The 16001-nt window shown below is 41.3% G+C and overlaps 1 protein-coding gene across 2 annotated transcripts; it reads left to right on the forward strand.

Annotated features, from left to right (window-relative positions):
* The first annotated feature begins 10676 nt into the window (after positions 1-10676).
* On the forward strand, positions 10677-15054 carry LOC130437336 (alpha-amylase-like). 2 transcript variants are annotated; one of them, XM_056768691.1, is made up of 11 exons: positions 10677-10768; positions 11487-11661; positions 11789-11953; positions 12069-12266; positions 12364-12594; positions 12668-12801; positions 12876-12998; positions 13095-13194; positions 13275-13396; positions 14425-14550; positions 14633-15054. In XM_056768691.1, exons 1-11 carry the CDS (start codon positions 10692-10694, stop codon positions 14820-14822), a joined length of 1641 nt encoding a protein of 546 aa, XP_056624669.1. In that variant the 5' UTR covers positions 10677-10691; the 3' UTR covers positions 14823-15054. The 2 variants fall into 2 exon arrangements, with proteins under 2 accessions (XP_056624669.1, XP_056624670.1); XM_056768692.1 differs by having other exon boundaries at positions 11807-11953.
* Positions 15055-16001: the final 947 nt, after the last annotated feature.

Below are 16001 nucleotides of genomic sequence, written 5' to 3' on the forward strand. Positions count from 1 at the left end.
ACTGAGTGGATAGCTGCTCACTGAGCGGATTTATTCTTAACTAAACATTCTTTGTCTGACATGCTATGTGTTCTATACCTTATTTGGTATACCAGGTGTCTTATTGTGCACTATATTAAGATGTTTCTTCCGTATAGTTACAGTTGAAAGAAAAAGTATGTGAACCCCTTGGGCTTACTTGTATTTCTTCATAAATTGGTCATAAAATGTGTTCTGATCTTCATCTAAGTCACAACAATAGAGAAAAACAGTCTGCTTAAACTAATACCGCACAAACATTATACGTTTTCATGTTTTTATTGAACACAACATGTAAACATTCATAGTGCAGGGTGGAAAAAGTATGTGAAACCCTAGGCTAATGACTTCTCCAAGAGCTAATTTGAGCCAGGAGTCAGCCAACCTGGGGTCCAATCAATGTGATGAGATTGGATGTGTTGATTAAAGCTGGCCTGTCCAATAAAAAACACACACCAGTTTTGAGTTTGCTGTTCTGAAGAAGCGTTGTCTGATGTGAACCATGCCTCGCACAAAAGAGCTCTCAGAAGACCTAAGATCAAGAATTGTTGACTTACATAAAGCTGGAAAGGGCTACAAAAGTAAATCTAAAAGCCTTGATGTCCATGTGTCCACGGTAAGACAGATTGTCTACAAATGGAGAAAGTTCAGCACTGTTGCTACACTCCCTAGGCGTGGTCGTCCTGTAAAGATGACTGCAAGAGCACAGCGCAGAATGCTCAATGAGGTGAAGAAGAATCCTAGAGTGTCAGCTAAACACTTACAGAAATCTCTGGCACATGCTAACATTTTTGTTGACAAATCTACAATAAGGAAAACATTAAACAAGAATGGACTTCATGGGAGGACACCACGGAGGAAGCCACTGCTGTCCAAAAAAAACATTGCAGCACGTTTGAAGTTTGCAAAAGAGCACCTGGATGTTCCACAGCACTACTGGCAAAACATTCTGTGGACAGATGAAGCCAAAATTGAGTTGTTTGAAAAGAACACACAACGCTATGTGTGGAGAACAAAAGGCACAGCACACCAACATGAAAACCTCATCCCAACTGTGAAATATGGTGGAGGGGGCATCATGGTTTGGGGCTGCTTTGCTGCCTCAGGCCCTGGACGGATTACTGTCATCGATGGAAAAATGAATTCCAAAGTTTATCAAGACATTTTGCAGGAAAACTTAACACCATCTGTCCGCCAACTGAAGCTTAACAGAGGACGGACGATGCAACAGGACAACGACCCAAAGCATAGAAGTAAATCAACAACAGAATGACTTCAACAGAAGAAAATACGCCTTCTGGAGTGGCCCAGTCAGAGTCCTGACCTCAACCCGATTGAGATGCTGTGGCATGACCTCAAGAGAGCGATTCACACCAGACATCCCAAGAATATTGCTGAACTGAAACACTTTTGTAAAGAGGAATGGTCCAAAATTTCTCCTGACCGTTGTGCAGGTCTGATCTGCAACTATAGGAAACATTTGGTTGAGGTTATTGCTGCCAAAGGAGGGTCAACCAGTTATTAAACCCAAAGGTTCATATACTTTTTCCACCCTGCACTATGAATGTTTACATGTTGTGTTCAATAAAAAAACGTATAATGTTTGTACGGTATTAGTTCAAGCAGACTGTGTTTCTCGATTGTTGTGACTTAGATGAAGATCAGAACACATTTTATGACCAATTTAAGAAGAAATCCAAGTGAGCCCAAAGGGTTCACATACTTTTTCTTTCAACTGTATATACCTTATTTGTTTATAACATGGGGCCTTATTGTGCCTCATATAAAAACGTGTCTTGCCTGAAATAAATTAGTTTAAAAGCTTGATACCTCTCTGTGTCTTGTTTTGTGCTCCCAGATCTGCAGAAGAATTCTCTCACAACATTCAACCTATTTCTGATTTGATATTAAGGGTAATCCAAAACACAGAAAGAAAATTAGTGTTCGAAAGGAACTTGAAGTTTAACAGAATAGTGTGCAGCAATTGTGAAATGATTCTGGTGTAATTGATGTCCATTTTCCCAAAACACATGCAAGTGTAAGTGAACGGACATTAGGACCCAGGGGACGTCACCTCAGAGCGCTTAATTGCTCAGCTGGCTATTTACAGAGACGTAGTCAGAGCGACAAGCAAGACTGTTGTTCTAGGATAGCGTGTCGCTACAGTGTGGGGAATGAAAGCACCAGGATTGTGGGTCCAAACTAGTGCTGTTTTTGTTGCTTGTTGCTTGAGGTTGGAGATTGGCCAGTGGTCAAATCTTTTGCAGGTACCAAGTTAGATTATTAAATGTTATGTTGTGAATGATTGTAAAAGCTTGGTATATTGATCGGTATCTTCTGTCACCATAACGCAGTGTGAGATTGCGGGGAAGACACTGTGCAAACATCTGTTTGCTACACAGGGAACGTGTCCAGTCACTGTTTTTCCTTATCAGTTTTAGCTATACCAACTGCCTACAATATTTTGTAACCTACCGATTGCTGAGCGCCTTAGGGCCATATGTGAGAGAGAGAGAGGAGGTTTGCGTTTTATAAATGTTTTTTTTTTAATTTTTATAATATGTATACTCTGTGGGGTTCTCTGGTTTGAAATATTCATTAGGTAACGTGTAGTTTTCCCAGGAGACAACTACCTGCAGTGGTGTGCGTGTGGAGTGGAGAAAGGTTGTAAATCACGGATACCATATTTAACTGGGTTGTTTTACCTGTGTATTAATTAATTTATTAAGAGTGACGTGGTGTGCTTTGAATTCTAACACGTCTCCGGAGGACAACTCTGTACACACCCATAACCATTTGGTGTTTTGATTTGGGAAGTTTCATAGAGTATTACAGTTATCTTTTTAAATTGTTTATATAATTGAACGATTGTGAAATAAACAAATGTATATTTTTGACACACCAGTTTCCATCTGCGTCCTTTAATTAGGGTGGCTTGCGTGAAACCAGATATATTTCTGTAAAAGTACTGGTGGCCACATTTGGCGAAGATCAGATTAGGGCTCTGACCGAGCAGCTCCAGCAGCTGCAGGCTGTTAATACCAGGCTTCAACAAGAAGCAGTAGCGCAACCGAATGCTGTGGCAGGACAGGGAGGGGTAACTAGTAGTCAGCAAGAAAGTTTAGTAATCCCAAGGTATGTTATTATCCCAAGAGAGCGGAAATGCCCAAGGTTTTCAGGTAGTAATAGTACTGGATGTCTGGGGGTTGAGGAGTGGGTAGAAGAAGCCCATAGATGTTTAAATTCCACACATATGACCCCTACTGAGCAGGCATTGTTTCTGTATGACCATCTTGATGGGGAGGCAAAGTCAGAGATCCGATTCCGTCCCACGGCAGATAGAAATAACCCTGATCGAATCCTAACTATTTTGCTTGAAACATTTGGTTGCCCTCAATCTTATATTGAAGCTCAGAAACATTTTTTTCAGCGATGCCAGCGTGATGGGGAATCTTTGCGTGAATTTTCTCATGCCGTAATGTCTTTAATGGAGGTAATTGAGCGTAAGAATCCAAGGGGAATTCCTGATTCTGATGTTGTAAATCGTGATCATTTTGCTGAGTATGTCTGTGATAATATGCTTCGCAGAGAGTTAAAACGTCTCATACGATCCCAACCTAGTATGTCCTTTATTGACGTTCGCAGTGAAGCTATGCATTGGTCAGATGACGGGGAGCGTCCTAGTCTTCCACGGGCTAGAGCCTACTCTTGTGATACCCATATTGATGCCTGTGAATTGGGGGTAAATTCAAGTGCTGTAGCAGTAGAACCCAGTAAAGAAATTGGTGAATTAAAAGAAACTCTGCGTAAGCAACAAGTACAGTTAGATGCAATTTTGCAACATTTGTCTAACCCAGTCTGGCAAGCTGCACCCAGTGGCCCTAGCACCCAGCCTCGGCGATATCAGTTTGATTCAGAAGGCCAACCTATCTGTATGCGGTGCGGACAGCCAGGTCATATAGCTAGGCGCTGTCGTAATGGGGAGGGAGCCCATCAAGCTGCTGCAGCCGGGGAGTTCCAGAGTGGAACTGGGGGTCGAGGTAGAAATACTCATTCCATAGGGCCCTCGGGAAACTAGCTTCATCTAGTGCTCCGAGCCAGGTTCTAGATGGTGGATTGGGTGGCTCCTTTTTAAAGTCAACTCTACCTTCACATTCTATGCTCATTGGCCAGTGTCCAGTAATGAAGGTTGTAATGGCAGGTGTTGTTGTGCCATGTCTTGTGGATACAGGCTCAATGGTGTCAACTATAACAGAGGAATTCTTTGCAGAACATTTCCAATCCCAGGATCAGGGTATTTTGCAGTCATGTGGCTGGCTACAGTTGAAAGCTGCCAATGGACTAAATATCCCGTATAAAGGATATTTAGAGTTGGATGTGGAAGTACTGGGTAGAACTTTGTCTCGAATGGGTATTTTGGTTGTACAAGATCCCCTTGATGTACAGACACAGACAAGAAAACGTAATGTTCCTGGTCTGTTGGGAATGAATATACTGCAAAGTTGTTACAGAGAGCTGTTTGGTCAGCATGGCACTGCGTTATTTCACTCCCCACCAGCTGTACCGGATGTGCTGAAGAACGCTATGTCTGAGTGTCAGACTCTTGAACGTTTAACTGATTCTGAATTTATTGGTAGTGTCTCTATTTCTCCAGGTTCCTCCATCTGTGTTCCCTCTGGGTCATTTAAGCTAGTCCCAGCCTTGTGCAGACAGGGAGTTGGTTCACTTATCCCTGCTGCATTCTTAGAACCCCCAGGTATAGGTGACTGGCAACTACCTGCAGACCTCCTGATCCCATGCTACCTGGTAACTATTGGTGAGGGAACTGTTTATGTACCCTTGGTTAATATAGGTACTCAGGACAGGTGGCTTAGACCCCGTACTTTTTTAGGTAGACTTCAAATAGTTAGTGTATGTCCCCATAGTCAACCTGTGATTTTTGGCAGTGAAGAAAGTTGTGAGAGCCCTACGGTGTTCATTCAGTCGGCTGAAGTAGTAAATCACCCTGTCCCCTGTCTGGCCAATATATCATGGCCTAACCTAGAAGAGATAGAACAGGAAGATGCTAAGGCCTTGTTGGAGAAATATAGTGTGGTTTTTAGTCAGAGTGACGGGGATTTAGGATGTACGAACTTGATAGAGCATGAGATTCCCCTGCTAGATGATGTACCTATACGCCAACGTTATAGACGACTCCCTCCCTCCCAGTATGATCTTGTGAAGACTCATATCCAAGATTTGGTAGAGCAGAGGGTAGTGCGGGTGAGTTGTAGCCCTTTCTCCTCTCCCATTGTGGTGGTCAAGAAGGACGGGTCAATTCGCCTGTGTGTTGATTATCGCCAATTAAAAGCGAAAACCAGGAAGGATGCATTCCCCCTTCCGCACATAGAGGAATCTTTGGATCCCCTGTCTGGCGCTTGCATGTTTTCTACATTGGATTTGGCGAGTGGTCACAACCAGGTCCCCGTAGCGGAGAAGGATCAAGCAAAGACTGCTTTCTGTACACCTTTTGGTCTGTTTGAATTTCAGCGGATGATATTTGGCCTTTGTAATGCACCAGGGACATTCCAGAGATTGATGGAGCGCATCTTTGGAGATGAACGATTTCACTCGCTCCTCCTATATTTGGATGATGTGGTTGTCTTTTCATCCTCATTTCAGAATCATCTGGAGCGGTTTGAGCTAGTGTTACATCGGTTACAACAGAATGGCCTGAAACTTAAGCTCAGAAAATGTCACTTCTTCCAGCCAGAGGTAAAGTACCTGGGTCATGTCATCTCCGCATCTGGTGTCGCCACTGATCCTGAAAAGATCAGTGCTGTTAAAGAGTGGAAGACTCCATCTACTGTTGTTGAACTGCGGTCCTTTTTGGGTTTTGCCTCCTATTATAGGAGGTTTGTGGAAGATTTTGCAAAGTATGCTGCCCCGCTCCACAAATTAGTAGCAAAGTTGCAGCCTACCAGGAAAAGAGCTAGGCCTAGATCAAGTAGCTCTTGGAGTGATCACTGGGACTGGAGTTGCGAACTGGCCTTCCATACTCTTAAGGAGAAGCTGATTGGGGCCCCAGTATTGGAGTATGCAGATTTTACTAGACCATTTGTTTTAGAAGTGGATGCTAGCAATCTGGGGCTGGGGGCAGTCCTGTCCCAGGAACAGGAAGGAGGGCAACGTCGGCCACTTGCATATGCGAGCCGGGGGCTCAGACCTACTGAGAGGAATATGACAAATTATTCAGCTATGAAATTGGAACTGCTTGCACTAAAATGGGCGGTAACGGAAAAGTTTAGAGACCATCTTCTTGGCTCCAAATTTACAGTCTTCACCTACAACAACCCTCTTTGTTATCTCCGTACTGCTAAATTGGGTGCCGTAGAACAACGTTGGGCATCACAGCTGGCACTTTTTGATTTCACCCTGAGGTATAGACCTGGGACATCTAATAAGAATGCAGATGCACTATCTCGCTTGCCTTCTGCCCCGCTGCCAAGTTCAATGGGAGAAGTCGCTCCCGGTATCACAATTCCTGAAGATGTGGAACAAGCTTGCATTAAATGCCATCAGCAGTTGGCTGCTTTTACATCTATTATTGAGGCAGCTCCAGCGAGAGGTAGAGCTGACCTACAAGTGTTACAGGCAGAAGATCCAGTGATAGAGGCTTTCTTGGCGTATTGGAAACGTGGTGTGGTCCCCTCAGCATTGGAGCGGACAAAGGAATGTCCAGCAGTCCTGGAAATGGTTTGCCAGTGGAATAGAATCCAAGAAAGGCAGGGAGTTTTGTATCGGCGGAGTCATGTCCCTGGGGGAAGAGAGGAAGTGTTACAGCTGCTGCTACCACAGAGGCTGAGAAGTGAAGTACTTACTAATCTCCATGACCATCACGGGCATCGAGGGGTGGAACGTACTACCACCCTTGTATGTCAACGCTGTTACTGGCCCTTCATGCGTCAAGATATTGAACGTTGGTGTCAAGAGTGTATTAGGTGTGTGACCGCCAAAGCTGTACAGCCAAAGGTGAGAACTTTTATGGGCAGTCTGCTTGCTTCTAGACCTCTAGAGATTGTTGCCATTGATTTTACCACGCTTGAACGAGCTAGTGACGGTAGAGAGAACCTCCTTGTTGTTACTGATGTGTTTTCTAAGTTTGCACAAGCATATCCTACATCAGACCAGAAAGCTGGGACGGTCGTGCGTATTCTTACGGAACGATGGTTTTATACCTATGGGGTCCCAAAACGGATCCATTCAGATCAAGAAACTTTGAGGGAGAACTATTGAAACGTCTTTGCCAGTTGTATGGAATTGAGAAGTCACGTACTAGCCCTTACCATCCAGAAGGTAATGGGCAATGTGAATGCTTCAACCGGACATTGCACGATTTGCTCCGAACTCTACCCCAGAACAGAAAAAGAGATGGCCTCAGCATTTACCCCAGCTGTTGTTTGCCTATAACACCTCAGTGCATAGCTCTACAGGGTTCTCTCCTTATGAGTTGATGTTTGGGAGAAAGCCTCTTCTTCTTATAGATTCGCTTCTGGGACTAACCGAAGAGGTGATATCGGGTGGGACGACAGAAGATTGGGTTCGAGAACATCAGATGCATTTAACATCAACCTATCTTCAGGCGCGAACTCAATTGGAAGCTGCAGCTGCTTCTCGAGCACAACATCGTGCGGTCCCATTGCCAATCTTGCCTATTGGCTCATTTGTGTACAGGCGAAGTCATCCCCCGGGTCGCCATAAAATCCAAGACCAGTGGGAACCCGTTGTATATGAAGTAGTGCGATGTCTGGATGAGGTTGGGGTATTATACAAAATCAAGCCCAATGGCCAGTCAGGCCCAGAGCGGAATATCCATTGACAAGAATTGCGCCCATTGCCAATGCATTTAGGCTCCCTTCTCCCATGTGCGATTGATGCGGAGTTATTTGGAGACGTGCCTAAGGAGAACATGGCACCTAGTCCTGACCCTAGTACAGATGAGGAGTTTGATTTGGGTGTGTGTGCACCGTTGAATCCACATGATTCAGAAAGACCAAGATGCGTTGCAGCCCCGTTGTTATCCGGACAGCTAAATGAACAACCTGCTAGTCCAAGTTCTGATCCCATGGAATTGAGTCAAGACTTTGGGTGTGGTAGATTGGAGGAAGGAGAGCAAGCTCCAATTCAAACAACTCGACGAACCACACGGTTAACAGCAGGCCAGCACTCTAATCGTTTTCATCTTCCTCGTGCGGCTGTAACAAATGGGGATGGTGGGGAGGAGGTTCCAACTCACCCGACAGTCAATTCATTACAGGCTGTGTTTAGACCCTGGTGTTGACACCTGGACGGTGACATTTTAGGAGGGGGTGAATGTAAGTGAACGGACATTAGGACCCAGGGGACGTCACCTCAGAGCGCTTAATTGCTCAGCTGGCTATTTAGAGAGACGTAGTCAGAGCGACAAGCAAGACTGTTGTTCTAGGATAGCGTGTCGCTACAGTGTGGGGAATGAAAGCACCAGGATTGTGGGTCCAAACTAGTGCTGTTTTTGTTGCTTGAGGTTGGAGATTGGCCAGTGGACAAATCTTTTGCAGGTACCAAGTTAGATTATCAAGTGATATGTTGTGAATGATTTTAAAAGCTTGGTATATTGATTCTGTACCTTCTGTCGCAGTAACGCAGTGTGAGATTGTGGGGAAGACGCATGGTGCACACATTTGTTTGCTATTCAGGGAACGTGGGTAAACCATTGCAGGTACCAAGTTAGATTATTAAATGTTATGTTGTGAATGATTGTAAAAGCTTGGTATATTGATCGGTATCTTCTGTCACCATAACGAAGTGTGAGATTGCGGGGAAGACACGGTGCAAACATCTGTTTGCTACACAGGGAACGTGTCCAGTCACTGTTTTTCCTTATCAGTTTTAGCTATACCAACTGCCTACAATATTTTGTAACCTACCGATTGCTGAGCGCCTTAGGGCCATATGTGAGAGAGAGAGAGGAGGTTTGTGTTTTATAAATGTTTTTTTTTTTTTTTTTTTATAATCTTATGTATACTCTGTGGGGTTCTCTGGTTTGAAATATTCATTAGATAACGTGTAGTTTTCCCAGGAGACAACTACCTGCAGTGGTGTGCGTGTGGAGTGGAGAAAGGTTGTAAATCACGGATACCATATTTAACTGGGTTGTTTTACCTGTGTATTAATTAATTTATTAAGAGTGACGTGGTGTACTTTGAATTCTAACACGTCTCCGGAGGAAAACTCTGTACACACCCATAACCATTTGGTGTTTTGATTTGGGAAGTTTCATAGAGTATTACAGTTATCTTTTTAAATTGTTTATATAACTGAACAATTGTGAAATAAACAAATGTATATTTTTGACACACCAGTTTCCATCTGCGTCCTTTAATTAGGGTGGCTTAGGGTGTCAATTAGGGTGAAACCAGATATATTTCTGTAAAAGTACTGGTGGCCACACAAGCATGAATCTGGTGTCCTTCATTCTTTCCGACAAGTACCAGAACACAACCAGCTTGGAATCAAGACAACAGAAGTGGGAATCACCAAATCTCTGAGAACACATGAAGGCAGCACGACGCACAGGCAAAAAAAATGCAGGTTAACTTTTGCTGAAATCCAATGTAAATTACCAACATCATCATCTCTTACATGTGTTTTTTTGACCGAAATACATTGTAATCAACTAAAGCGTATGCACAGGATTCGGTTCAATGGTGCGCACCTGAGTTTGGATGGCAGCTTTTACATCAGTGATTTTTTTTTTTTTGCAAACTGTGCCCCGTTACGAACTAAACTTCAAGTGCGACAGTTGTGGTCTAGTGGTTAGAGAGTTTGACTTGTAGCCAGAAGGTCGCTGGTTCAATTCTCAGTGCCACCAGGAAATGACTGAGGTGCTCTTGAGCAAGGCACCTTACCCCTGTTTGCACTGCTGTGATAGCTGCCCACTGCACCCTACTTGTAAGTCGCTTTGGATAAAAGCGTCTGCCAAATGAATAAATATAAATGTAAATGTATAGGCACCTGAAAGCCACCTAAGGGGGAGCTTCATCCAAAGAGCAGCCTAGGGGCGCCTGACCACCTTAATCTGCCCCTGATAATCATACAGTCAGCTTGCTCTTGAGTGTTAAAGAACAGGTTTGCCAGATCTGTGAAACAAAATCCTTCACGAGCCTAGCGTCCCTAGTCCAAATAACAGAATTTAACATTTATATATAGATCATTACTCCATCCAGGGTGTATCCTGCCTTGATGCCCGATGACTCCTGAGATAGGCGCAGGCTCCCCGTGACCCGAGGTAGTTCGGATAAGCGGTTGAAAATGGAATGGAATGGAATATAGATCATTTGAAGATCGACAGCTACATTACAAAATCCTTTTACTCCTAACCTGTGGATAAAACAAACCGGAGCAATAGTTACTAGTTACAAAGTAACCCAATTCCACTGGAAAGCTGCCAATATGGCAGTACTACCTATAGCTGTCACAATTCTGCCTCATCATGTCATGTTTTTCTTGGTCTTGTGGCAGAATCATGGTAGGATTCCCTGTTTCATTTGGAGAGAGGCATTTTTGTCCCTATTGACATGTCATATGCTCTCTCTGGTCTCGTCTCTGTTCCCGCCCTTTCATCTCTTTAGTTTGATTGTTAATATGTTAATGCCATGCACCTGTTCCCTCTACCTGTGCTTACCTGTGCATCAGTGATTGTTTGCTGTTGCGGTGGATTGTGTCAAGTCAAGTGAGTCTAGTCTAGTAAAGTAAGTGTTTAGTGTAGTTCTTAACAAGTGTTGTTTAAGTTTAGTCTACGTACTGTTTAATATTACCTTGTTCCCTTGATTTAATCCCCCTCCTCGTGGGTCTTTGTTTTGTGTTTGTTCGGATAAATCCTTTTTCTTAACCCCTCACCACTGCTGCCTGCAATTGGGTTCTTCCCTCCCCGTGATTTCATGACAATATCGGACCATAGAATCAGATTTTAATGCGACATCTAGTTTTGATATCTAGGTCAATTTTCGTCATCCACGGAAGTCTTTCTAATTCTTACACATGACATTCTTTACAGTTGCAATTAATTTGATGTTTGCGTACACAAGATATGAAAGATTTTTTGGACAAATTCTAATACGGCTATTAAGCAAAACAAAACATACACAAAAGTGACTTGTATTAACTTTTAACAGATCTATACAAATAAATTGTCAGCTGTAATGTAGTTTATTATTTTAGCAGATGAATTTCCAAAAACATGTTAATTTTGTGCAAGTTTTTAAAACCTACTCTTACATAATAAGGATAGAAAGGTTTTATCCGGGGAGACATCAGTTCAAATGTAATCTCTGAACTGTTGATAAGGTTTGTATTTCCTGGCATAGAGACTTATCTATTGACGTGTTTCATGTGTGCTGTGTAAACAATGACACTGAGAACACTTACCTCAGATATTTTCTTCTGTGCAGAGACACAATGAAGCTTCTAGTTGTTGCTGCTCTCTTTGGGTTGTGTTTTGCCCAAAACGACCCAAACACTAAACATGGCAGGACCTCCATAGTGCATCTGTTTGAGTGGCGATGGGCAGATATAGCCACAGAATGTGAGAGATACCTGGCACCTAATGGTTACGCTGCAGTTCAGGTATGTGTAGAATTAACTTTTTCAGATCAAAATAAATAACATTCTGCCAGAATAAACGCAGAGACATTCTACTTATCATGTCTACATGTGAGTTGCTTATGATTAAGAGTTATTTAGTAGCTTAAAGTTGTTTTTGAGCCGACAGATATCTCCCCCCAGTGAGAGCATTGTGGTGACCAATCCTTGGCATGCTTGGTGGCAAAGATATCAACCAATCAGCTACAACTTGTGTTCCAGATCAGGAACAGAGGAGGAGCTAAGGGACATGATCACACGCTGTAACAATGTTGGGGTAATGCAAAATAAAATCTGACAGTATCATATTTAAAATAACTATATGACCACACTTAAAGATTTTCAAAAGCTTAAAATAATGTAGAACATCGTTCTGTGCTACTATTTTGAAGGTGAATATATATGTGGATGCAGTCATTAATCACATGTGTGGAGCTGGTGGTGGTGAGGGCAATCACTCCAGCTGTGGAACATACTTCAATGCTAAAAACAAGGATTTCCCCTCAGTCCCCTACTCTTCGTGGGACTTCAATGATTACAAATGTAAAACTGGCAATGGAGAGGTTGAGAGCTACAATGATATTTTCCAGGTAAATTTTCAGATTTCAAATATAATCAGATTTTTTATCTTCAGTTTCGAACTTAGGTTTTCATTACGTAGAAATTTGTTTGGACTTGTGTTGACAGATCAGAGATTGCCGCTTGGTGAGTCTCCTGGATTTGGCGCTGGAGAAGGACTATGTTAGAGAAAAAGTTGCAGAATACCTGAACAAACTGATTGATTTGGGTGTGGCTGGATTCAGAGTAGATGCTTGCAAGCACATGTGGCCTGGAGATCTTAGTAATGTTTTCGGTAGACTCAAAAGCCTGAACACAACTTGGTTTTCGCCTAATACTAAGCCTTTCATTTATCAAGAGGTATTTTCAATCCATGAAGACCAGACGTGACTCAAATGTGTTATAAGTGTTAACACAAATTTTCTTTCTTAAGGTCATTGACTTGGGTGGGGAAGCCATTAAAGCCAGTGAATATTTTGAGCTCGGAAGAGTGACAGAGTTCAAGTACAGTGCGAAACTAGGGAAAGTCATTCGTAAATGGGACGGAGAGAAGCTAAGCTACCTGAAGTATGCAAATATACAACTAAATGCAGGCTATATACAAAGATATCTTCAGGATTATAATTGTGTTTTTGTCTTAGGAACTGGGGAGAGGGCTGGGGTTTCATGCCCTCTGATAAAGCCGTGGTGTTTTTGGACAATCATGATAATCAAAGAGGTCACGGTGCTGGTGGAGCTTCTGTTTTAACATTCTGGGACTCCAGGTATGATTTTTATAGTCTCCAATAATAAAGATTCCTGGCCAAGAGCCAGAACACCTCTTACTGTATTGTAAAAATGATAGATACTATACTTTTTAGGCTCTACAAAATCGGTACGGGATTCATGTTGGCTCATCCATATGGTGTGACCAGAGTGATGTCTAGTTTCCGATGGGATCGTCACATTGTCAATGGAAAAGTAAAAAATCTGACTCAAAATATGTTATTTCATTTAATGCCATAAATATGTGTTATAATTTTTTATGCGATGCATCACAGGATGAGAATGACTGGATGGGTCCTCCCAGCAATGCAGATGGATCCACTAAGCCAGTACCCATCAAACAAGACACCACCTGTGGAGACAACTGGGTATGTGAGCACAGATGGCGCCAAATCAGGTTGGTGTACTTTGGTATTTAATGTCAAAAAACAGTAATTTAGCTTGACTCTCTATGCCAGGGGTCTTTAACTACATTTCTTTGAGGGAAAGAATCCAAAAGTATAAATAGGGCCTGTTTTTACCATATCCTCATTTCTTCTGTAATTTTGGGTTTCTGTTGTTTATTGCATTTTGATACATTTATACAGTTTTTTTTGTTGATGTTATGTATAAGAAATATTTAAACATGCATACAAATATTGCATCCAGTATTTGTTCCTTTTCAAGAAATTTAATTCATAAGGATTTTGTCTTTTTTAGTTTCATTTTATATTCATTAATGCGTTAGGTAACCCAAAATGAAATTGCTCTTCTTTTACTCACCTTCCAGTCCCCCAGTACATCCAAGATGTGGGTGGCATTGTTTTTTCAAGAAGATATTTAGTTGAATTAATGAAAGTCAAATCAACAAAAGTCAAAAATGCAAATACAGTCAGCTCAAAAATAATCCCTGCCCTTTGTGATAGTAAACTGATGTCTAATAAAGTGAATCAATTGGTCTGTGCAAGAAACTGAACGCTATTATCGCATCTTTGGGTGAATTCCAAATGCATTCATGTGCCCCGCACACTGGCAGATCCTTTGTAGTACAATTTCTGGATGGAGATGAACAGCTGTTTTTCATGAATATAGGCATTGAAATCATACAATATACATGCATTAATGAACAACACAGTTTTTCCATGATCTCTGAGATCTCTTATCTCCCTTCCTGTAGTTCCTGTGTTTTAGAACTGTTAAGTTCTAAGATTATAACATTGTAAATAATATTATCTTGGACAGACCGATTAAATCGCTTGATAAGTCAATATATTGTTATGAGCAGCGGGAATTACTTTTGTATTAAATGTAGCAGCGTTTTGGAAGTGGCGTCTCAGGAAGTGCATTTCTTAAAGCACACCTGCAGGCCAGGTAAAGATGATTGGCGGGCCGGATATGGCCCACGGGCCACCAGTTGACTAGCCCTGCTCTATGCTCTGTCCACAGAAATATGGTGATTTTCCGTAATGTGGTCAGTGATCAGCCTCTTGCTAACTGGTGGGACAATGGTAATAGTCAGATCTCCTTTAGTCGTGGCAATAAGGGATTCATTGTGATCAACAATAATAACTGGTGAGACTCTCCAAGCACGTAAACTTTAAAATAATACACTGTATATTAGAATTACTCTAACTGAGTCTTATCAATTCTCCAGGGAGCTGAATGAGACCCTGAACACCGGCCTGCCTGGAGGAACATACTGTGATGTCATCTCTGGAGATAAGATTGACAACAGTTGCAAAGGGAAAAAGATCTCAGTGGATTCTGATGGACGTGCCACTTTCCACATCAGCCACACAGAAGAGGATCCATTTATTGCCATTCATGCTGAATCTAAACTATAGATACAGTAAGGAGAAAAATGTAACCCCTTCATTAATTATGACATCATTAGTCAGGGTTTGCTCCTAGAGCATAAACAACAAGATATAAACGTTTTTAAACATTTCTCACTTAACTTTTATTTTGCCTTTAAGTGATTGATGGTTGATGTCCAACTATGCATGCAATTGCAAGAAATGTATTTTTTAAATTGCTGTCTGTGTATGAAAGGGTTAATAAAGCAGCCTCACTCAATCCAATGTGGTCAAAATGCTTATGTTTTAACAATAACAATATCATCATAACATTAAAGGTCTTTATAAATATTTCAACAATTTAGCATCACACAGTTTTATCAGTCTTTGGTTTTGAATGTATGTGACACAAATTATACACAATTCATTTTCTTTTAAATAGTTATACTTTAATTTAGTATAAAGTATGACTGTCATTTGATTTTAACATTGTCCACATTCAGTGTTGGGTAAGTTACTCTGTAAAAGTAATTAATTACTAGTTACTCATTACATATTCAAAAATTACTCTGTCCAAAAAGTATTTAGTTACTCATTGCTAACTACTTTCTATATCCTACATCGACCTTGATTAGTTAAGTGATTAAAGAATAGACATGAAACTGCTTATTTAATTCATTCATTCAAATAAATAATATTATTAACTGACCAAAGTATTACAAATGTGGACAGATTTTAAAGTAAGACTTTGAATTTTGATGTCAATTACACTATTGCACACGCATATTTCACAAAGTATTTAGTTTAAGTACATCAAAAGTAACTAATTAAATTACAGAAAACACATGAGTAATCCCTTACTTTACTTTTTCAAGGGAAAAGTAATTAAAATACAGTAACTAATTACTTAGTAACTAGTTACACCCAACACTGTCCACATTACAGCTGCATTTAACATCACTTCACACCATTACTAATATCAATAAAAAGGCAATTGATTTAACCTTATTTATTTGCCCTTATTAATGAAATCACTTATAGATGTGATAAGGAAAAAGGTGTGATACCTGACGCCTAATGGCTATGCTGATTTATTAAAAAAGAAAAACTGAAATATCACATAGTCCTAAGTATTCAGACCCTTCAAAAGTTCACACAAATGTTTTAAAATGTCTGTCATATAACATGACACTAAGTTTGTAGAAAAGAAATGCAAAGGAATTGTTG

Source organism: Triplophysa dalaica, chromosome 15 (genome assembly GCF_015846415.1).
Source record: "Triplophysa dalaica isolate WHDGS20190420 chromosome 15, ASM1584641v1, whole genome shotgun sequence".
NCBI lineage: Eukaryota > Metazoa > Chordata > Actinopteri > Cypriniformes > Nemacheilidae > Triplophysa > Triplophysa dalaica.